The sequence below is a fragment of the Hydractinia symbiolongicarpus genome, chromosome 4 (assembly GCF_029227915.1).
Source record: "Hydractinia symbiolongicarpus strain clone_291-10 chromosome 4, HSymV2.1, whole genome shotgun sequence".
Taxonomy (NCBI): domain Eukaryota; kingdom Metazoa; phylum Cnidaria; class Hydrozoa; order Anthoathecata; family Hydractiniidae; genus Hydractinia; species Hydractinia symbiolongicarpus.
The window spans coordinates 5695543-5718403 of NC_079878.1; the positions used below are offsets into that span (position 1 = coordinate 5695543).

A 22861-nucleotide genomic window follows, 5' to 3' on the forward strand; every position below is an offset into this window, starting at 1 on the left:
AAATTCAATTACTTTAGTTCTAGAACGAGTTTTAACATTTTATTTAAAGTTTTTGATAACATTAAAACTTAGTATACTGATTTTATTACTGATTTACTGATTTTTTTTGATTTTTTTTTTTTAATTTTTTGAGGAAATTATTTTGGGGATTTTGGACCAAAAATTTGTTCCATAAAGTCGCACTTTTTATAGCTTATTAAAATTCTCTGGCTGTTCAAAAAACGGTTTTTAATTGCTATATTTATCTATTTATTGTTATCATTCTGCTTCGAAAATATTTAAAATGCCAAACCAGCTAACCGTGAATTCAGTATTCTCATAAGAAGAGCACCCAATCAAAAATATAGATCAGCAAAAAGATATTCTTTGCAACTAATTTTTTCGTTTGCTGGCACAATTTTAGGTTGAATCTTATCTGACCTATTATTGAGATTAGAATACCTTTTAAGATTGTCTGAACCTGTATCTTGGTCAAAATTGATATACTGTCAAAAATGGCTTATCGGCGTCTCTGAAAAGAGCTAAATTTTGAAACTTTGAAAGTATGATAATAGAACTATTTTTTGGCTCAATTTTATCAAACCAATCTAAAACCATATCATACCAAATCTCAAGTCAATATTTTATATACTATATACTCAGTTTAGACTTTTTTTGTTATTTTTTATGTTCACTGCTTTGTAATTAGTATTACAACTCTATATCACAGTGGTGAGCTGTTCAATATATACCACTATCAGTACATCCTGGATTTAACCAAATGCCAGATTGAGCGCTCAATCAACATAGTGTATTAAAAAAGGCCTAACAAAAATCGGTTTAAGTAAATCTTCCTACCTTTTCTCTTCCTTAAAATGGCTGTGTAAAATTATCTTTTATCAGATTGGTCTAAATGTACTCCATAACAAGTTTCAAGTCAATAACTTTTTTTACCGAAGTTATTGCACTTTGAATTTTCTTGAATTAGGCCCGATAAATGTGCATTCAATGATAAAATGGCTCCGATGGTTAATCTACTGGCTTTTTATATCTTTTTATAATAAAACATGCCCACTAATAACAACCTGATATAATTTAAAACGTAATGATACATACATTTTGTAAAAAAAACAATTTCGATATTTTGTGCAAAATTATTTTGTCTGTGAAAAACATGGGCGGCACGAGGTCTGCCAGCTAGTAAATTTATGTAACGTCATTCTTTGGATAAAGCTGCAAATTAAACCTGGCCACTTGGAAACAAGTTGAGTTTCTTTCTTTTGTTCTTATTTTGATAGTTAGCTAGGTATAGTGTGCTAGCTAGCTACTTTCCTAGGTTTATTAAACATTCCCAGCTATTGAAATATTGTCATGTAAGCAGTATTACTTTATGATGTCTTATTTTATACTCTCATTGCTTAGTAATGCTTTTTATTAAAATTTTCACTTTGAAAAAACATGATATATACTGTTACAGCTCCTCCGTTATTTTAATACGAACAGCCTACTCCTGTTTGTCACAGACTCGCCGCCTCGCCAAAATGTTTTGTATGACGCAATAATTATGTCACATATCCGCGCCAATCAGGTTTCATATCGGACCAGCCCTCTCCAGGGCCATGTTCGTATCGCCTTCCCAGGGTCAGAAAAGATACAAGTTGCCCTGGGGACGAGGTTGGTAGACTCGAGTATTCGCTAGTGGGGCCAAAATCCTACAAAATTCATTTCGTTTTCGCCAGTTGTATCCTGAGTGGGGAAAAACTATTAAGTAAAAAAAATCATTTTTATTAATATTCTAAAAAAACAAACTAGGAAAAATACAAGTTCGATGACATATTTCACATCATTCATCTTAATTTATAATCGCATTATTTGTAATCCAGGTTTTAATAAATAAAATCAATAAAAAAAGAAAAACCATCTCAATTCTATAAACAGATATGAAATACAAATCTAAATCATATAATTCAGCACCACATACACCATAGGTGCCAGCTATGACTACTACGTTGTTACACATGTTCGTCCAAGGTTTATTTGGCGTTGTATAACGACTTTTCGTATACGTCAAAAAAAAGTAGACCATAGCAAAAAAGATAGTTTCTTCCTTCAAGAAAGTTAAATAAAAATACAGCCAGGCCTTCTCATTTTCCCGACCCAAAAAATTTAGCACTATAAAACAAATTCTGAATTAAAAAAAAAAATCATATTTTTAAAATTTAAATGTATATAAAAACTGTTTACATATTAAAAGAGAAAAAATACTATAAATTACACGAAATTTATACAGCTTAAAGTGAAAACAAACAAACAATAAATCTATATTTAGATTTGATTTTTTTATTTGCTGGAATAGTTGCTTGAGTTATTTACAAACAACTTTCTATAGACCTCCCAAACTTTAAGAGATTTCTCTCACCATATGCACCAATCAAATTAAAAGTAAAAATATACACCTTCTAAATGAGTTCATAATTTAACTTTAGTCAATTTTTGGACCTGGTGGCGAATCCACATTTTAAATATCTTCTTTGAAAGGGAAAAGAAATATTAGTGTATGAGAGGTTCGTGCATAGTTAAAAATTAAGCATGCTGTGAAAAAACAAGACCACATAAAGCAAAAACTATAAATTAAAATTTGAAAGCAACTCAAATTAATAAAAAAAAAACATCGCTTTACGTGAGGAGGAATATTCCATCACAAACAGAAAATTAAGATTCGTGGCGTCTGGCGAAATAGGCGCTGTCAGCCAATCAGAATACGATTATCCCATTCAATCATGGGCCAGCTTGAGAACTTTTGTAAAGGGTTAGATGCTCGAGTCGTGTTTCAACCAATCACCAGTTAATTCTTTATAACTAATCAGAATTAAACATTTAAGGCTCAATGACGCAACAGTAATATTTTACAATTAAACGAGACCAAATAATATATAAAAATATATAAATGAAATATGTGTATATATAAATAGGATTCCCAATTGACAGAACATAACATGGTCAATGTTGAAGATACAACACCACGGTTGACGCTTAACCTAATGTTAAATTAACCTGTTACGTTTTAAATAATCTATTAATAACTGGTAAACGAAGCGATATTGGTCTACAGAAGAGACTAGATTCATTCTTTGTGAGCGCAATTTCGCCAGCGTCATGGGTACATCTAACGTCTACAAAAAAGAAACAGATAGACATGAAACAATAGATCAGTCACTACTTTTAACCTTAATCTTTTGAGCATAACCAAATCACTTATTTAATCTAATTAAAGCGCTATTTACAGCCGGTTTTTAATTGACGATATTTAGTATACCCCCGTTTAAAGTAACACTAGTTTGCGAAAACAAAACTCAAAATTGATATTGTTTAAGCAGGATTTACACAAACTGAAGACTAATACCTCATTATGCTCGATCATACCCAATAACATTTCAGCTAATATTACCACTCCACTTCTCCCTCCGCCATCTTCGCAATGTATCAACGTCTCTTGTTCCTCAAGATGTCCGTTCATCTCGGCAGAAGCTTTACGTAAGGAGTGGATCTCCTCAAGAAATTCTAAATCACATCAACACAAATGGCGAATATAAAGAAAACAATCACGAGCATCCTGTTGTAGAATTTGTATATAGCCACGCTTCGAAGCTCTCTGGAAGCAGCCGAAACTATTCATATTGTCAATACAAAAAAGTTTAATATTCAACAAATCAACGTTATTTTATAACTCGTAAACCTTTTTTGAAAAGAGTATTAAGCCATCTCTTCTTTATATCGCAAGAATGCTCATTAAGCAATCTCGCATTTTGGTAATGTGGTCAGTACCCTATTAAGTCATGAGAGTTCATGTCAAAATTTCACCTTATGGCATAGCTACACAACAGAAACAGAAGAAAATAACCTACCAATAAATGGTTTCGTCCACATCGGTACACCACCGTCTTCAGGCCATTGTATATACTGAATTTGAAAAACTGTACGACTCTACAAATTAAAATCAAATTAGTAAACCAGGAGATGAATCATAACATGTCGCTTATCAAGTGCGACGTCTTGTACAACTATGACGTAGATCATTGGAGAATAGAGAAAACAACAACAACGGCAACAACAGTAACAGCAACGGCGATAAGAATAACGACGACGACAATAACAGCAACGAGAACAGCAACGAGAACAGCAACGAGAACAGCAACGAGAACAGCAACGACGACGAGAACAGCGACGACGACAGTAACAGCAACGGCGACAAGACAACGACAACGACAATCGGCGACAAGACAACGACAGCAACAATAACAGCGACGACAGTAAGTGTCAATGACAAACATTCATAAATTAAAAATACAAACTTGTTAAGTTGCAAACCTGTTTACTTGCAACGTGTTGTATCTGGAGACTTCGAATGGAATAAGCGGCGAAAAAATTGTTGAAATTTGTTTTGACACTGATCTAAAATATCAGAATAGCACACAAATAAAACAAAAGCACGATTCCCTACACACATTGTATTCGCTATTAGATCAGATACTGAAGCGTATAAATTGCAGTTATTTCAAAAGAACTGGCTTGGATTGTACGTTGTGGTAGAAACCGACGCATGCGCCTTTAGCACGATAGGTACTGAAGATTGCAGTGTGTTTAAGCGAATATAGCTTTTTGCTATTCACGAACGTGGAGAACATTTTTAATATTCCAAAATGAACAGCTACCGTAGCAAATGAGACATTGCAAAAAGTTAGCGCATTAAAAAAGCTATAAAAATATTTACTCGCCTGTCCAAAGGTAACGTTAGAATTGTTATGGTCATCAGGCCAGTACCTCCAGCATTTCGAAATTTCTCCTTCCTTAAATACGGCAGAGAAAGCAATGACGGGCCAACTTTATTTACACTTACTTCACATAAGCTGTCACAAACGCACAGGTACATTAGACAATGTTACATGCATACACTAGCTGGGAGAGCAAGACACTTAACAGTACTTCTATTTCGTTTAGACGGCTGGTCAGAGGTCACAAAAATGCACCATTACAAAGAACTTTTCAGTGGTGGATTGTAGAGAATATGCAATTTATTTAAAAAATCCCACACCCATCCCAGTTTTATAGGTGGCAAATCTAAGTATAAAAAGAAAAAGCTTAAACTCACCACTTCTTTGGAAACCATGGCAACCACGCATATATTCTTTTCCCAGATCATTTGCCAAAAATTGTTAGTGGTCTCCTTCAGTGGAGATTGTGCTACGACAAATGCTAGCTGATCCTTTCCTATGTTCATCTAACAATATCAGAAAAGATTAAAGATTTTGAAAAAAAAATTGAAATACAGAAGAAGGGAAAGTTTTTGTATTATCATACAAGAAAAGAGTTGTAGAAGCTTTTTCAGAGTTGCCACTCTTTTTTATCGAGTCAAATTCGAAGGCTTTTGTTGAGATGAGAATTCTCAACCTTGTGAAATCACCTTCCTTATGAAGAAGGTGATTTCACAAAAAAAAGTTAAGGATATTTGAGAACATTTTCGTATTTCTACAAAAAAATTGAGGAACATTTGAGGAGATTTTTAAGGTGTTGCCATAAATGATGAAAAATAATGCTGCAAAAATGAAGTATTTTTATGCATTTCTGAAAAAATAAGATGCGATAGGTTGTAAAATTAAAATTGAGGAGATTTGAGGAGATAGTTGTTAAAAATCTATTTGAGATTTGAGCAGGCCTCTAAATTGAGGAGTTTTAAGGAGATGTAAAAATCCTGTTTTTCTGATATAAGCTTTTTACATGAACAGCAGGTAGATGTAGTAAAATTTAATGTGGAGATATTCTTACGTGGATTGGACTTGCGTTTATATAGTTAGTTGCTTCATAATTGTTGTTCGGATTGAGTAGTACACGATTGTCCTGAACACAGAAAAACATAGATTTGCAAATTAGCTAAAACACAGCATACAAACAGGAAATAAAACCGTGTATAAATTTGCAGTGTTAATAAAACTTTTTTTCTCCCGAACTACAGTCCTAGTCATAAATAATAAGAAATATTCAAAAATTTCGATCTCCTATTTACCTCCATATTCGATATGTTACTTCTGGAGGCTGGATTCAGTGAGTGATCAAATTTAATTAAGCAGAAAAGGGATCTATTAAATTAGTTTTAATAATAATCCGAAATGCAATGGAAAGAAAAATAGAAATAAAATATACTGCAAAATTCAATCTATGTTCGTTCACACTGACGTCAAAAAAGTATTAATTTCAAAACGGCAAGTTACTCTAAAATGTTTAAAAAGATATAAGAAACTAAACACTTTCTTACTTCATACGGTAACACTGCATCAGAACGATTAGCCACCATGTTTTCAATCGCAGTAGAACAATCAGATTCCTGCAAAATTAAATGCGTTGTAACGTACAGATTGTAAAACAGATAGAGATATAATGTCCATCATACTTACAGCTTTCTTCATGAAAATTTCTCCATATTCCGAATCAAGCTGGTTATCATCACGAAGTCCTTCCAAATGACGAAGCTAAAATATAGTATGTCTATTAAATAAAAAGTCAGGAAAGACATTAGACCTTACTACAGAAATAACTCGCTTTAAAAACTGAAAATGAATTTTTCTCCACTACAGTTCCGTATCAACAGTGGATAAGCATAAACTAAAAACGTAAAGCTGTCTCTAGACCTAACAAAGTTGACATAATTAATAAAAATATCAGCATTTGCCACACGTCAGGTTTGCATTGTTAGATATAAACATCAAGGTATCAGCAAAAAATAACCTTTATCTACTCTATTTCCAGTTTAGTGCATAAATATATGAAAAATAAGTCTTCTAAAATTAGACTGAGTTAAAACTCACTAATTCATCTCTATGTTGCATTCCGATTTTACTCAGCCGGGTGAAGATAAGTGAGACCGGACGATAACCTGATGAACCATTAGCTTGTGGAGCAACAGGTTGTACAGAAAACTGTCGAAAATCAACTTCCGAATCGGAGTCAGAAGTGTTATATTCACTCGACGCAGGAGTGCTCCCTCTTGACGTGGTTGTGGTTGAACTTCCCCTGAAATAAAAAAAAAACATTTAAAAATATTCCCACCAAAAACAAACAAAAATATGTTCTCTAGACCACACCATCAATAACAGTTTTTGCTCTAAGTAGAATCTCCCTGTACATCACGCAATTACAAGATTACAATACTGTGTACGTACGAAAGGTTGACAACAACCAACCAACTGTTTGACGTTTTAGAAAAACAAACGTTTTGAAAACCTATCATTTCTATTTTTACAAATAAAATAATGGCTATGTTTTTAAACTAAAATTGGTTTAGCTATGTTTACCTTGCGGATAAAACAATAATATTTATTTTAAATGGTACTTCACGTTTAAAATTAGAACTGCACACATGTTATTTATGTTATATTTCACACAAACTAAGTGCAGAAACCTTCGGGCTGGTAGAAACTTTCACTAATTTTGCGAATTTAGTTAACTTATACATAGGTGAATGTTTATCATAGCACATCCGTATTTCATTCTCAACAGAGAATGCTTCACCCTGGTCAGACCTCTGATCATGACGGGCGAGTATAATGCGTGTAAGTCATATTGTAGGAGAACTACTTGTTCATCACTAACATACTGCCTGGCAGTGAGCGGGATTCGATCCCCGGTCCCCAGAACTGGAAGACGCAGACGAACCAACTACACTACGTACGAAGCACGTTGAGAATGAAATACGGATGTGCTATGATAAATATTCACCTGTGTATACACACCATCCGGATAAACTATCTGAGTTCATCACTAACATATTGCCGCACGTAGTGTAGTGGGTTCGTCTGCAGCTCCCAGTTCTGGGGACCGCGGATCAAATCCCGCTCACTGCCAAGCAGTATGTTAGTGATGAACAAAGTAGTTCTTCTACAATATTAGTTAACTTATGTCGCGAAATTTTTTTGTTCGTAAACCTTTAATATGGCTCATTTATAAAAGTTTATATTCACGAAATGCGAAAATTTCGGAGTTTTCCCATTCCATAAATTTCTGTTACAGAGAGTTTTTGCGGTTAAAGTTAGCGCCTTGAAATTAGTCCTACGTGTTGTAAGACTAATTTCATTGTGATTTGCCTCGTTTTCACAAAAAGGTGAAGCTTGAGTATTTTACGCTTGAATCTCATCTTTGGATAAAACCTTCTCACCTCCTTTCTCTTGCTAATCGACATATATCTTCATAGCGATGTAAAAATTCTGTTTCATCGACAGAATCGTCAACTAAAGAATTTGACACACTGTTCTCCACACCTATACAAAATTAAAAATATGTATATTAAAAAAATTCAGACGCAATAATGAAGTGGGCGTCAGACGTAAATGCCATTTTAAATTCTCTGTTACGATCTGTTATAATGCTTGTTGTAATTTGATCTGTTTATAAGCTGTTTTTTGATCTAAAATTCATCTAAATATTTCACACTACAAAAAAAGAATTTCCCTAACCTTGTTCATTACGTCCATTGCTACTTCCACTTGATCTAGCAGAAAATTTTTGCTAAACGAAAATTAATAAGATCACATACTGAACACGTCCTTGTATCCAATTACAGATATACATGGATTGTTTCAGTGACATACAGCTTAATTTTACTGAATGAAATAGGCAAGTATTTTTTGACCTTATAAATTTTAACTTACGGTTTTCTTCATTTGTCGTTTGGTGAGTGTCATTCGTCTGCTTATACCAGGAGTTTGTTGTATTCTAAAAAAGTTATAATAAAGCAATAGAAAATTAAATTTATAATAACAGTTTTCGTGGACTCGCTTGCTTCCACTACCCCGTCAAAAAAACAGAAAGGAAGACCAATTCCCTGGACTAATTTTCTTTTCGAAAGAAAGGCCAAAAAGACCTGGAACTAAGGAAAACAAAAGGAAATAACCATACTTTATAAAGAGGTTTGGGTCAGTGGAGACTTCATTTTGTGTTCTACAAAGTAAAGGAATTTGTCATATTTGGTATACAATACAATATGTCAGCCTATTGCTGCATTAATATACCAGTGCTGGTATTTCTTCAAGCAGAGTAGAAAAAAACTAACAAAATACCTCAATGCAATTTTCAACCATCAAAAAAATAACTCCGAAGAATATGATAGTTTATAGCTAGCTAATTACCTAAAAGCTGACTTTCCAATTGTATTATGTGATAATCTAAAAAACTGATGCTGGCTGACACAAAGTTTCCATAGATATTTTGATGACTCAAGATCTTCCTAAAACAAGTTAGGTGTGTACACGTTGAAAATGAATACCATCAACAGGGACTATTCTTGTATATGTAACACCTTATATCGTTACTTTTTTTGACAATGCTCAAATTGTTAACCATAAGTTAATCGTATGATGTAGATCATATGAAGTTGCTGGCAAAAAATTGTAAATTCTTTAGTTTTCCTGTAACATTGTAGATGTAGGATTTCAAGGTGTTTTAAGCAGAAGAGATTATTAATTTGAATTAAGAAAGCAATAGAAAAATAAATTTTAAATGAATGCATTAAATAATGAAAATTGATAGATATATGAAACAAACATCTATTGTAACCCCTTTTACCTTTTTGTCAAAATAGAAAGACATAGGATAGATCGTATCTTTATTTCTCAATCACACCATATTTAGTTATTTTGTAAAAGTGCTTAATCAGCAAGCAAGGGTACTTATTCACAATTTACATCATGCATGTAAATTTTTAAAATGGCCTGATTAAGACAATGACATGGTACAGATAAAAATTGTATAAAATTTACAAACTTTTTACAAATTTTTAAATTGCTAAAAATAGCAAAGTTGAGTTGAAAGGAAATGAATACCATTTGGGCAGTCAAATTCTGATTTGACTTCGTATTCAATACAACAAATTGCTGTCGGTTGAACGCCATGTTACCAATGTCTTGCCATCTGAAACAACAAAGACAAACATAAGTTGTGCAAGCAAAATTCGTGTTTATCGTAATTAGAAGACAAAATTGGCTTCTTTGCTATGTAAGTAACACTTTTTATGGTTCCACATACCGAAATAATATATTCGGTTTTTCTCTGTTGGTGTACAGGATTTTAATTCCATCATAGCATGCACCAATCTCAATTTCGATGCCATCCTTATCCTAGATAAAGTCAAAATCAGAGAGTAAAACAAAGATTAAAAACAAATATAATCCTGATCTGGAGAGATCTATTGAGTAAATTAACACATTATCTTTAAGCAGGTTTTATGAAAATTCAAGATATGGTCACAAATTTTAATTTAGGGGTAGTGAGATAAAGACGTAATCCTTATTTCTAAATATACGAGTCATAGTAAATACTATACCTACTCATCAATAAATAATTTCCAGAATCAGATTCAAATTGACACGTCAAACACAAAGGTACAGTGTAACAAACTACTAACTTTGGCATTAAAAAACTCCACCCCATATCCATCAAGTTGCTGACAAAGTTGAATATAAGCCTTCTCAGCACTGCTAACAGACAATCCACTAAAATAAAAAAACAGTGATAAAAAAGGGAGATATTTCCTTGTATACTGTTGTCTTATAGCCAAAGTTATGCCATACCCTTGCTTAGAAAAAATAGGTGTATATAAAAGAACTAGAATTTATATAGTTGATGCGTTATTAGATGTTACATCAAGCTCAACATACCTGTTTTCTTTGTACAACAACGCAATCTAGAAAAATTATAAAGCATAAGCATAAACAACAACAAAGCAATACAATAAACAACAAAACATCTCTTAAAAGATGTTGTACTTCTGTTGCTTTAAAACAGTGTATTTGCAGTAATATAAATAAAGAAATAAGAAATAATATAGGCTTTTATGAACCTACCCAAATCAATTCTAGAATTGTAAAATAAAACCTGTTCATAACCAAGTATTTTTAAGGGGGAGGCAGACACTATGGTTACTATGTTAATATTCTTAACATATATGAGTTGGACTGGAAGCAAATACCAGTGTAAATTAAAGGAGTTAAATTAGTAACTTCATTTCGAAAATCACCAAGACTTACCTCTTTGTGCAACTCATCAACATTCTCATTTTCAGTCAAATACTGTAAAGAAAAATTAAACTTCACGACAAAACACAGTAAGAAACTTTTATTTTGAGTTTTATTTGAGTTTTATTTGAAAAACATTAATTAAACTTAAATAAAGGAAAAACAATAATAAAATACATAAAGTAAAAACACATGCATGTGTGAATATGTAAATTCTTACTGTTGGTAGCAGAAGAAAGTCTGATAAAAAACTCAATGAATGTATCTCAGGGTCATAACCTCCAAGTTCAGCTAGAAAGAAAAAAAGGGTCATTTTATACATAATTGTGCATTAACAAACAATCTTGATAATGATGGGTATTTTTTTTGTGGTTTTGGAATCAAAAATGTGTACATGAGATGTACATCCTTGTATTTTAGTGACTTTATAGGCCTTTAAAAAGTTTTTACTGCAATCTGACTTACGTAAAAGTTACTTACGTAACTTTTTAGGAATTTAATCCTGGCTTTCCAGAAACTCTAACAGTAAATTTTATCAAAACCCAGGGTGATAACCTACCTTGCATAGCAAAGGATCCCAGCTTCAGGGCTTCATGTAATTTGCACTTTAGTTTTCCATTTAGTATCAGAGTCTTCAGTTGAAGGTAATACAAATACCTAAAGAGAAAACAATTATTTATCCCTCCATGCAGCACACAAAGTGCACAAATACATAACATAAAGCAAATTTCGAGACATTGATTTGTGATTATTTTTTTTTTTCTATGTGGCTTATAAAATGGTTACACTTAAGAAACATTGTCAGCCACCATTAAAAACAAGCTAAAATAAAAAAAAACATAAAAGAACAATCTTACAGAGCGCATAAGTTGTGACCACATGGTCTCCCAAAGATTATCAAACATGAAACAAAATGTATATACAACTTTAAAAAACAACTACAAACACCTGGTAATTTCTTGTCGAAGAGCATGAATATTTACAACAAAGTATTGAACTTTAAACACCAGGAGCGCAGTTCTTCCACGACGTGCAGAATATCTATCAAGTTGCTTCTTTAGCGGCTTGTCCAAGTCAATCCAACGAAGCTTTTCTTTTTTTGTCAGGAATTGAAGTCCAAAGAAGTCAGTCTAAAAAAAGCAGGTAACAATGACCAGTGTAAAACAGTGTAAATGTAACAGTATAAAACAGGGAGATTGACAAAAAACCTTTCTTTACTTCCAACCAAAAAGAAGACATCTGTCAAACCATGTGCCTTATTTAAGCCACCAAAACACAGTAAAACTTTGTCAGGTGAAAGTAACAAATTTAATTTGTTACAAATTCTTAACCATTTTCGATCCAGGACCAGATCCCCCCACTCCCCCCTTCCAGTTTTAATATTTATCTATAAGACACCTGCATGCCAAACGTTTACACGGCCGTGGATATTACTTGAAACTACCCCTAAAAATCTCAATGAAATCCTTGAACACATGATTAAACTGATTTCAGATTCATTCAGATTTTACCTGAAAATCAGGGAAAATCTGATTTTCTGGCAATTTTTGGCATTATGTTGAACTCGTCTATCAAAGGTTATTAAGGGGAAGGGGGGAATCTGCCCCAATCCTCCCCCCTCTTACCGTCAAAATTTGTAAAATATGACAAGGAAAGCATTCATCATAATTACTACCACATACAAAGATTTGTTTTTATTTATCAGTAACACTTTGTTGTTATTAGCAACACATTTTTAACCAGTTACAAGACACAAAATCAAATTGATTAATATTTACTATTTTGTCAATTTAAAAACAATTTTGTTTACTAAAGTCTCACACATTCACACAAATTTATTTAAAAAAACTCAATATAAAGATTTAAATAATGGTTGTGAAGAAGTTTTATACTTTTTGGTCTCTGATAGTGCTCCCCTGTGCATTTAACCTGTTGAAAGTTTCTAGCCAGGACATTCTTATTCTACACACACTAATATTAATACTTTAAATTCATGCCACGTGGGGCAATTTCTTTTTTTTTAAATATATTAATCATTAACCCAGTTTTATTGATTACTCAAGCAAATAAGATAAACAAAATTATTGTGAAAAACAAGTCAATGGAATGAATCCAATGGAACTTAGGAACTTAATAAATTTAAATATAAACCTAATTTCTTTAAAATGAGATATTCTTCTCATAAAACAAACATTTTTAGTAACATTTGACTTTTCATAATTTAATTTACATTTAAACTTTTGTTTGTTCCACAAAGTAGTTTTAATTAATGACTGTTCCTTTGGCTTGTTCATATGTACCTGAATTAAAAATTTGGGTAATCATGCAGATTAATTTACATGTGTGTACTTCAATGCTTGCAGGAATAAATTATCCTAGCCAGGCGTGAAACAACAAAATTTTGCTGTTACATATTTTGCTAATTCAGAAGAACGCATTTATTTTGGTTTACAATACCTTTGTTTTTTATGGACAAAGCTAAAATTTTGGTCTGACAAAGAAAGTTTATGATAAAATATACCAATGTTTACCCACTAAAATCACTGAACCATTATACATAATTTTAGTTAGGATAATTAAAATTCAATACAATCGCTCAGAAGGTGTGGTTTATTTTCACTTTAAGGTGTATCAAGGTGTTTGTTGAATCCATATAAGCTATTTATTACAAACTAAGTGATAATTTCTCAGATGTTACATCATCATAAAACATAATTAGGAGATTTGATTTAATGCATGTCTGTAATGAAATATGGCAAAATGACATGTTAGCCAAAAATTGAAAATTACTAACATTGACACTGCTTAGAGAAAATTTGCCAGTTTTTCCTATCTGTTGTTGAGTTACTGGCCAAAGTTCTAGGAGCAATGCAATGACGTAAACATATGATATTGACACCAGTTGTTGTGTTAACATTTTAATGAAAAGCCAAAATATCTATATTTTTTGTAACTTACTTAAAAAGCATATTCCCTTTGCTTGTCACAAATACATTGCATTTCATTATATATATACAGTGAATAAGGATATTTTTTTAAATTACACAAAGTAAAGCGATAAGTGAACAGAACATCTAGTCATTTCTATTAAAAACAACTTTAATACTTGGCTTAGCCAAAAAATAACAATTATAACAAACAAACAATAAGAACTCAATAGATTAACTGACACATGTAAACAAAATCTTTGGCAGATTTTTAAAACAGGATATCTGAATCATTTTGTACTTGTAAATCTTAAAATTAATCACAGAAAAACTTGTATTGTCAGAATAAATTTACGAAGATAAATTTTTCAGTTTTAAAATTTTTTTATAAAATATCAAAACATTTACCTCATGTAATCCAGTCAGCTGTCCAATCTTCTGCAAACAATCCCTTCCTTTTGCATTCAAGGGTACATTTATGTCAATAACAGTGTTATCCAACAGCTTAATATGGGCTGTAAGCATTTTGTCAACAGCATCACGACCACCACGTCTTAACTTCAAAGGCATTTTCTATGTTTATAACTTTTACTATAGCATAAAAAATATGTATACATTCTCAATGTCATTATGCTAATAAATCTTGAATACAAAATACAGAAATAGCAATTACTAAATTAATAATTTATATCACACAAAACTACAAAAATTGAATAATTCAACAATTTTACAGGATCTACCTTTTTTCGTTTCTTTATTATATTACTTGGTTTGGTAGTTAGAGATTTAACTATATTATAGTTTAAACAATTACACTAGAAAAATCAATGTAGCTTTTATTTTTTATATATAGCTAGTTGATTAAGCTGCAAGACAATAAAACTTAATGTTGGCTTAATCTAACCTAGCTACCAAAGCAAATAGATTTTAAAGTCCTTGTCGATCTTATAGAGATTTAGCCACAATCTATAAGTTTTCAGGACTGGTTAAAAATCTAAATATTATATAGTGTTTATTCATAGCAGCTAGCCAGCTAGCATAAAGACAGACTATTAACAATGGGAAGTAACTCGGTTACTGCAAAAAATATAAAACAACTGTGCATGTCAGTTGTTTATATGGATATCCGTCATGTTTAACTATAGCTTACCACTTTAAAAACTTACCTATCTACCCAATGCAGGAAATTTTCATACTTGATAATTACTATTTCTAGGACTAGGCTGGAAAGTGATAAAAGTATTTATAAATCTTGAAGGGTCTAGAACCATAGTGTCCTTACTTTTAGGCTATTATGTGACAAAAAACATCCAAAGGGATTGGACATTTCCCGTACGGAAAGCACATTATGTAAAAGAACCTCAAATTCTAAAACCTTTTTATTCTACAGATTTCTCTGATCTTAAGTTATTAAAAAACGCTATGGTTTACATTTCCCTGTGATGCTAAGTATTGTACATACCACTAAATATGGATAACCTTAAATGAAACAACAACAAAATTTCTGGTTTTAGCCAAATACGCCATACGCGGAATAGATACAGATTCGTTCAGAACCATCTCCTTTGACATGGATTATGTTTACACGGCATTTGTAGTTTCGGACATAAACGTTATCCGAAAAATGTTATCGGATTTAGAAGGACAACAACTGCACGTGTGCAGGGTAGCGGTGGGGCAAGCTAGCTAAAAGGTTTTTTATTCATTACATTTATTCTTGTTCATGTTGTGTATCTATTTTACTTCTTTCTAAAAAGGAACAGGCCATGCTTTACTCTTTTATAAAAGTTAAAATTGAATCTAGTGATGTTAATCACTCTTTTGACAAACTCTTCAACAGGCAAGGTTTACTTAACGCAACGATATTTTAGTGTTTAGGTTATTGTTGGGCTCGTCATCATTCTTGGCTTAAGGTCTGATTTTCATGCTAGTATGGGTTGGACAGGGTATATTAATGACCTTCGTCCGAACTGTTCTACATGAAGAAGTACTGCAGAGCACTACAGAAGTAGCGTTAAATTAGTATCAAACTAGTTAGGACTTACAATCTAAGCCATGCCTCTCCTGGAAATAATAGACAGGGTGTATCTGTGAGGTTATGAGCTACAAATCATATTAATATCTGTTTTTTTTGTTTGTTTTTCAGGCATTTTTCGGGCCTATGCAGGTTTTTTCGGGCGAATACTTGAATTTTTTTCAAAACGCTGAACTTGCCCGAAAACGGCCGCACTTTTTACAGCCTATGCGGCTTATCGCCACCCTCGTAACAACCCACAAACAGGCCTGAAAATTTGTGGAGTCTAGGGAAACGATCCATCGTTACAGTGATTTGAAGCTGACAGAAACGATCAAAACCTTTCTTCGTTTTCACAAAGTAGACCTTGCGGAAATGATAACTATTTCATAATCGCCCTATTTAGTGACAAACGATCGTTTCCACCAAATTTCCAGGCCTGCACACAGTAAGTCTTCTCCCCAATTTCCCTTAGATGTGGCTTGGGTTAACCCCGGGCTATGGTCTATATTATATTGCCGCCAAGGGGAATCAAACCCTGGTTTTCCACACAAGGTGCGAGAATTTTAAGCACTAAATTATTACTTTAGATTTTTTGCGAATTTACTTAATATGAAAACTTTTAAGCAGTGTGAACTTGTGCTCTTGATGAAGTCTTGGCATGTGCATGGTTTTGTAGTTTAGAATGGTCTCATCTTTAATTATATGTAGAAATGTTAGTCACTCATGACGTCATAAGATAATCATAAGATTTTGAATAAGATTTTGAATTGCGCATGGGAATAGCCGTTTCTCACTTGAAATCAAAGAGAGCCCTTTCATCTTGCGTGATAATCCCGTACATAATAATAACATCAGGTCAGCACCGTTGTATTTATTTAATTAGGCGTAATTTCCCATTGTTTACGTTTAATACGTTTTATAATATATATATATATGTGTATATTTCAGTTAATAAAGCGCTATACTGAAGACTTGAAAATGGGTGTATGAACACTGGAAACGTCAATACGTTGTATTTATTTTTTTTGTTCAAGATTTTCAATATTTAAATTCTTAAATAATTTGAAAACGAAAAAAGATTTTAAAAAGGTCTTAAAAAACAACTTTTTATTCTCCACAACATGCAAAAAAATCTTTTTTGAAGCAGGAATGTAATATCAGTAGAAAGAAAACACAAACATTTTTATAGTCAAACCTTCACGGAAAGGCTTTGATTAAACGAGAACTACAAATATATAAATTACAGAAGAACTAAATTAGTTAAAACTCACTAAAATACACAATATCAGATTTGAAGTGATAAGATTTTATGAAAAATTCAGCCATGGTTTATGAAGAGTTGACTGTAAACGCTGTATTTTCTATTAAACCATAATCATGTGACATTTGCCAACTGAGAAAATTAAAATGGAGTTTCCCTTATACAAAAGCTTGAGGCAAAAAAATGTGTCAGAGCTCTAATTCAAATCCACCAATAAACACAAAATAATTTTTCAGAGCAAACCCTAAATTATCATCATCATCATTCTCGGCTTAACGTCTGTTTTCATGCTAGCATGGGTTGGACGGGGTATATTAATGACCCTCTTCCAATCTGATCTAGACTGTGTTAGATCTAAACTCAACTTCCTCTGTATCAAGTCTGTCCTTATAACCTCCTGCCAAGTCTTTCTCGGTCTGCCTCTAGGCTTTGCCCCAGGAACTATCAAGTCTCTACACTTTCTTACCCAATTATCCTCCTCCATTCTTTCCAAGTGCCCCAGCCAATTCAATCTTCTTATCTGGATAACATCTTTAATTCTACGGAGACTTAGCCTGCTTCTTAGCTCATCTGAACTCTTTCTGTCTCTCAGACTGGCATTACACATACACCTAACCATTCTCATATCATTCCTTTCTAAAAGGTCAAGATCTTCCTGCTTCACTGCCCATGTCTCACTACTGTACAACATAACACTTCTTACACAGGCCTCATACAACCTACCTTTTACCTCAATTGACAGGACTCTGCTAGTCAACAAAGGAAGTAACTCTCTGAACTTTTTCCAAGCAGAACCTATCCTGCAAGTAACACTTCTTCCAACACCCCCTTCACTGCCCAACATATCACCTAAGTAACAGAAGTTCTCAACTATCTCTAACGAGCCACTGTTGTACATCATTAAAGCTGGAAATACCTCATTCTCTATAATCCCACCTTTGCAACACTTGCATACAAACTGTATGTCAGCTCTTAACCTTCCACTAATACTACTGCACTTCCTATGTACCCAATGCTTGCAAGTCTGACAAAAAATTGAGTTACTACCAACCCCTTTCCTGCAAACTCCACAAGGCCACTTTCCAACTACAAGGTCACACTTGGCTGCAATGCTACTAATCATGACTTTAGACTTTGCTGTGTTTACCTTCAGCCCTTTCTCTTCTAGTCCTTTCTTCCACTTCTCAAACTTTTCAACTAATTCTTCCATCGACTCTGCTATAAGAACCAAATCATCTGCATACAATAACTCCCATGGACAACCTGTTCTGAACTCCATCGACAGCGCTTCTAAGACTAGAATAAACAACAAAGGACTAAGTACAGAACCCTGATGTACACCAATATTTATAATAAACCAATAAGCATAAAGCCAGCATGGTCACATTTACCCTCTTGATTGATAGAGGAATTATTATGTTTGTTTGGGTGGGTGAGTGAGACAATTCTGGCTCAAAGCATTAGGGAAGTATTTCCCGTTGATGATCATGTCAGCAAAGAACAATTAGAAGTAATTAATCAAAAAGCATGGTTAGTATTCTGAACACAAAATTCATTTGCGACGTAACGTAACTTTTACTAACATCTGCAGTGTAAACTAGTTCTGTACTTTTTTCTTTGTCATTGTAGCTAAATTTAAGTTAAGTATTATCTAATGTAATGTCACATTTTTAGGTTGCTAGAAAATGACTGTTAACTCCAATCGAGCTAGCAAGGGCAGAGGACGCGGAGTTCTTGCCTTGACAACATTTGAACCGTGTCCAAGACCTAGCAAAAATTTAGTTGAGGGTTACAAATTTCATAAAGAAGAGGTGAAGAAACCAGTAAATATTGTAAAACCATTGCCTGTTAAAGATGACAAATCGTTGGTTGCTAGTGACAATGGTTTAACAAAACCTGCACATCAGATGGAAGGTGGGTTAATTTTCACTATTTTGAAATTGTTATTTTAAAAGAAAATCACTCCTAACCACTCAATTGACAATTCTGCAAGGCTCTGTCAACATTATAAGCATCATTGACTTAATTGGCAACAACTATATTTTACATCCACTATTTTTTAAATTTTTATAGCTGAAAACAAGGCTTTTATTTGTGTACTTGAAAATGTGCTGTGTGTGGTTGTGAGTGTTTTAAATTGATTAAGATTAATTGCATGTACAATTCTGTGCTGTCTTATTTATATACATTTATTACCAAATTATAAAAGTTATGAAAAGTTAAACATGACCATTTTTTGGTTGGTGATAAATTTCATTAAAAAAAAATTTGTCCCAAATTTCCAAAGTATATATTATTTTTAGGGTCAACAATATTTTGGGTTATATGTCAGACATATTTTTTAGTATTCTTTTAAAGACATGGCTCTTCTACATAGCTATTGTAACATTCCAACCATTTTGACCTAATTTTGCACTTTTAAAAAAAGTTGTTGTCTCCAGTATTGATAAAGAAACAAAAGAATTCTGCACAAGACTTGGTGTATAGTGTATAGTATCCTAAATATTGGACGTTGGTTGCAAAGATGGAATCCACTATGCTGAAAATAATTTAACCTAGATTTTCAGTAAAGTAAAAACATCAATACCTTATAAAATCAGAATATTTAATTTATATTGTGGAAAAAAATATGTCAGTAGAGGTAGAGCATGTGTCTTCTCGAACAAGATAAAACAAATAATTTGCCAAGTCCTATAAGAATAGGCAGTGCAATGTTTGTACTTATTTCCCTTTAATAAAACATGTATTTTTTATAGATACAAGGAAGGAAGTCAAACTTTTGGCCAAGTATAATTACACTGCAAAACCGGATCAACCTGGTGGTTTTGCTGAACTCAGCATTACCCAAGGTGAAAAGTTAACCCTAATTCAAAGGGGACATTTAGAAACTAATAATCCTCTATGGTGGAAAGTAAGAAATGAAAAAGGAGAAGTTGGTTACGCTCCACATAATTATTGCTTGGTATGTGTTTTGTTTTGTTTATCTTGCTTTTAAATTGAAGATAAATTTCGTTTGCAACCGTAGTTTCACTGATAATAAAAATGTTAAGTCTTTTTATCACACGATTTAAAATACAGTCCGAAAATTTATGTTTAATTTGTTTTCGTAGGTTCTTGAACAAAAACTGTCTGCTTTGCCCTGGTTAGAAAATAAGCGTTTAGCAGAAGAAAAAGAACGAAAAGAAATGGAAAAGCAGCAGGCTGCAAGGGGAAGTTCTACCTTTGGAAAACCTGATGGTCCTCCAAAAGTTAAAGCTTATCAATCAGGTACAGTCGTAAAAAAATTTAAAGGCTTAAAAATTCAGAATTTTGTAAGTCAGGAAAAACCTTAAAAAATGGCTTTTACTTGGTCTGGTTGGGAAAAATAATTTAAATTTTCTGCTGTTTTTTGTGTAAAAACCGTGAATTTGCTTTTTCAAAGTGACAATTCTGACTTGATGGTATTGGGAGGCGGGAAAGGTGTAAAGTGCCTGTTAATTTTAATTTTCATAGCTCCAGAGAAACTCCAATAATTACCATGAAGATTTGAGTATTGATATTTTGTTATTAGCATATTTTTTATAAGCTTTACCTTCACATGTACGTCACGGAAAAAAGGATAAAGCGAATACCTTTCTGTCTTGTCCTTTTTCTTTCAACATATATAGAGAAAAAAATTAACAAAAGTCATCTCAAGTAAATTTCTAAGTGTTAACGAAATCATCTCAGCCGTGTGAATGGAGAGATACATATGACGTCGCTATAGCTTGCGTTCAGTAGATTGTTCCAAACGGGCTGACAACACTACATTTAAAGTGCGAAGAAGTGGGAATTCAAACCTGAAACCTTGTGATTTCAAGCTAACAACGTTACCACCGCACCATCTCTGCCTAAATATTTGTATTGCCAGCACTTTTGTTTTCGCACACGCATCTCAACCCAGAGGTTACTTTGAAAAGTCTCTCGATAAAATAATTTTTTTCAGATCTCGATTCTCGGAAGTTGTGTTATTTAGGAAAAAAAACATCTGGTGACCGTATAATAATATACAAAAGAAATTTTCATATCTGACATTTAATTTTTCTCTTCTGTCAAACAATTTTAATAATCTGTCTGTTGTCGTATTTATGTTGTATGTCCAAGCATAAAAAGTCGTCTATACACTAAACATGGATGTTTTAAACACAATTGACGATTTCCGTCTTTTTGATGCAATTTCATACCGTGGTTCTAAATTTCGAGTGCATTTTAGTCAACCTTATTACGCCTCAACAGCCGCCCTTCTAAGTCATCTAATACGAAATTTTCATTTACAATTACACAATTCTGATTGAAAATCTGTGGCTAGATCTTTATAACAGAGACATCTGACTTTTTTCCAGCGTATACAGAAAGAAAAACTTCAAATCCAAGCGAAGCGTCTCGCCAGTATTACTGTGAAATATGCGACAAGAGTTTAAATGGACCACAACCGTATAAAATGCACATGAGCAGTAAGATGCATCGCGAAGAAGTAGAATATCAGAATTCGAAGTGATACATGCAACAGCTGTCGCGCTGAGAAGGAAAAAAAGACCTATTTTATTCTATCAGCCACAGTTTATTTATCTTAAACAAATTTTCTTAGCTTATTTTTGAAGTAAACGTGTTTTTCTTATTCCAACAAACTTTTTGAAATTCAATGCTAACTTCCATTTTTTCAAAATAATGAAAATAAAAATTCTTTATGCAAATACTTTATTAATTTAATTCTCGTTGCTATAAATGTTGTGGTTTCAGTAATTGTGCAACCAGTTTTGTTTGTTTAAAAACGATACAGTTTTTTTTTTAACTTAGGAAACATTTTTATTTAAGAAAGATTGTATTTATTTGAATATTTATATGGAACATGTTTTTAACACCTGATTTCTTTTTTATATTCACAGAACCTGAAACCTGTTACGAGGAACTTCTTATTTCGCATCACCATGAAGTACACTATAAGTCGCAGTCTGTTTTCGCTCGGTACTTACTTTCTTAAATTAAAAACCTGTGTAAATATTTCCAGATATGATCAACCACAAGGTTCAAAATTACGTTCCACCGAGTTTTTTGCCCTATTCACAAATTTCCCAACATCTAAATAATTGTCCCAAATAATCGACCAATCAGAGGAATTAGATTTAAACGATTTTGGCAATCATTTTAAACATCTCTGAAAGCCATATTCAGATTTATTGGTAGCAATGGCAAGTTATCGTCCATTCTTTCATTGTCAATATTTTGTTTGTTACAAGCTCGTATTAAAACGCCAATGTGTCCTACATACAAGAATGGAAATTTTTGCCTCTGAGCACCGACACGTGAGTCGTCGTGTGTTCGAATCTCATCTTGATAACTCATTTTTCTTTTCTTTTTTCTTTTTTAAAAAGATAAGTGTTCAAAAGCTTTATTTAACTAACTGGCAAAGTAAAGGTGTTTCCACCAAAGTTTACAAAAGTGTGTGTAGGCAGAATTAAGGTCTCCCAAATGTCTGAAAAGTAGTCTGTGAAAAATAAAATTTCCACAACAATACGTAAGTGAAAAACGAAGACGCTCCACCATATATGAATAAAGACGAGAACGAAATTCTTTTCGCCGCACTAATGACACACCAACA

The 22861-nt window shown here is 32.8% G+C and overlaps 2 protein-coding genes across 3 annotated transcripts; one reads left to right on the forward strand and one right to left on the reverse strand.

The window, feature by feature from the left end:
• Positions 1 to 1757: 1757 nt before the first annotated feature.
• Positions 1758 to 14577, reverse strand: LOC130640937 (tyrosine-protein phosphatase non-receptor type 21-like). Its single transcript, XM_057447553.1, has 24 exons — positions 14375 to 14577; positions 11988 to 12169; positions 11599 to 11696; positions 11260 to 11330; positions 11052 to 11093; positions 10683 to 10708; positions 10430 to 10517; positions 10051 to 10142; positions 9849 to 9936; positions 9156 to 9253; positions 8926 to 8967; positions 8679 to 8742; positions 8484 to 8535; positions 8186 to 8288; positions 6840 to 7044; positions 6429 to 6503; positions 6290 to 6358; positions 5803 to 5874; positions 5129 to 5257; positions 4755 to 4826; positions 4348 to 4431; positions 3885 to 3963; positions 3383 to 3540; positions 1758 to 3152 (listed from the first exon to the last, which is right to left on the reverse strand). Exons 1-24 carry the CDS (start codon positions 14534 to 14536, stop codon positions 3024 to 3026), a joined length of 2280 nt encoding a protein of 759 aa, XP_057303536.1. The 5' UTR covers positions 14537 to 14577; the 3' UTR covers positions 1758 to 3023.
• On the forward strand, positions 9897 to 22105 carry LOC130640938 (tyrosine-protein kinase BTK-like). 2 transcript variants are annotated; one of them, XM_057447555.1, is made up of 5 exons: positions 9897 to 10020; positions 18919 to 19158; positions 20001 to 20206; positions 20355 to 20511; positions 21606 to 22105. In XM_057447555.1, exons 2-5 carry the CDS (start codon positions 18930 to 18932, stop codon positions 21758 to 21760), a joined length of 747 nt encoding a protein of 248 aa, XP_057303538.1. In that variant the 5' UTR covers positions 9897 to 10020; positions 18919 to 18929; the 3' UTR covers positions 21761 to 22105. The 2 variants fall into 2 exon arrangements, with proteins under 2 accessions (XP_057303538.1, XP_057303537.1); XM_057447554.1 differs by lacking the exon at positions 9897 to 10020 and adding an exon at positions 15572 to 15659.
• Positions 22106 to 22861: the final 756 nt, after the last annotated feature.

Coding starts and splice junctions, on each gene's coding strand:
- LOC130640938 (XM_057447555.1), top strand. CDS start 18,930: ATGACTGTTAACTCCAATCGAGCTAGCAAGGGCAGAGGACGCGGAGTT. Junction 19,159..20,000: donor ACCTGCACATCAGATGGAAG/GTGGGTTAATTT, acceptor TATTTTTTATAG/ATACAAGGAAGGAAGTCAAA. Junction 20,512..21,605: donor AGTTAAAGCTTATCAATCAG/GTACAGTCGTAA, acceptor ACTTTTTTCCAG/CGTATACAGAAAGAAAAACT.
- LOC130640937 (XM_057447553.1), bottom strand. CDS start 14,536: ATGCCTTTGAAGTTAAGACGTGGTGGTCGTGATGCTGTTGACAAAATG. Junction 9,937..10,050: donor AAACCGAATATATTATTTCG/GTATGTGGAACC, acceptor TTGTTGTTTCAG/ATGGCAAGACATTGGTAACA. Junction 8,743..8,925: donor GACCCAAACCTCTTTATAAA/GTATGGTTATTT, acceptor TAACTTTTTTAG/AATACAACAAACTCCTGGTA.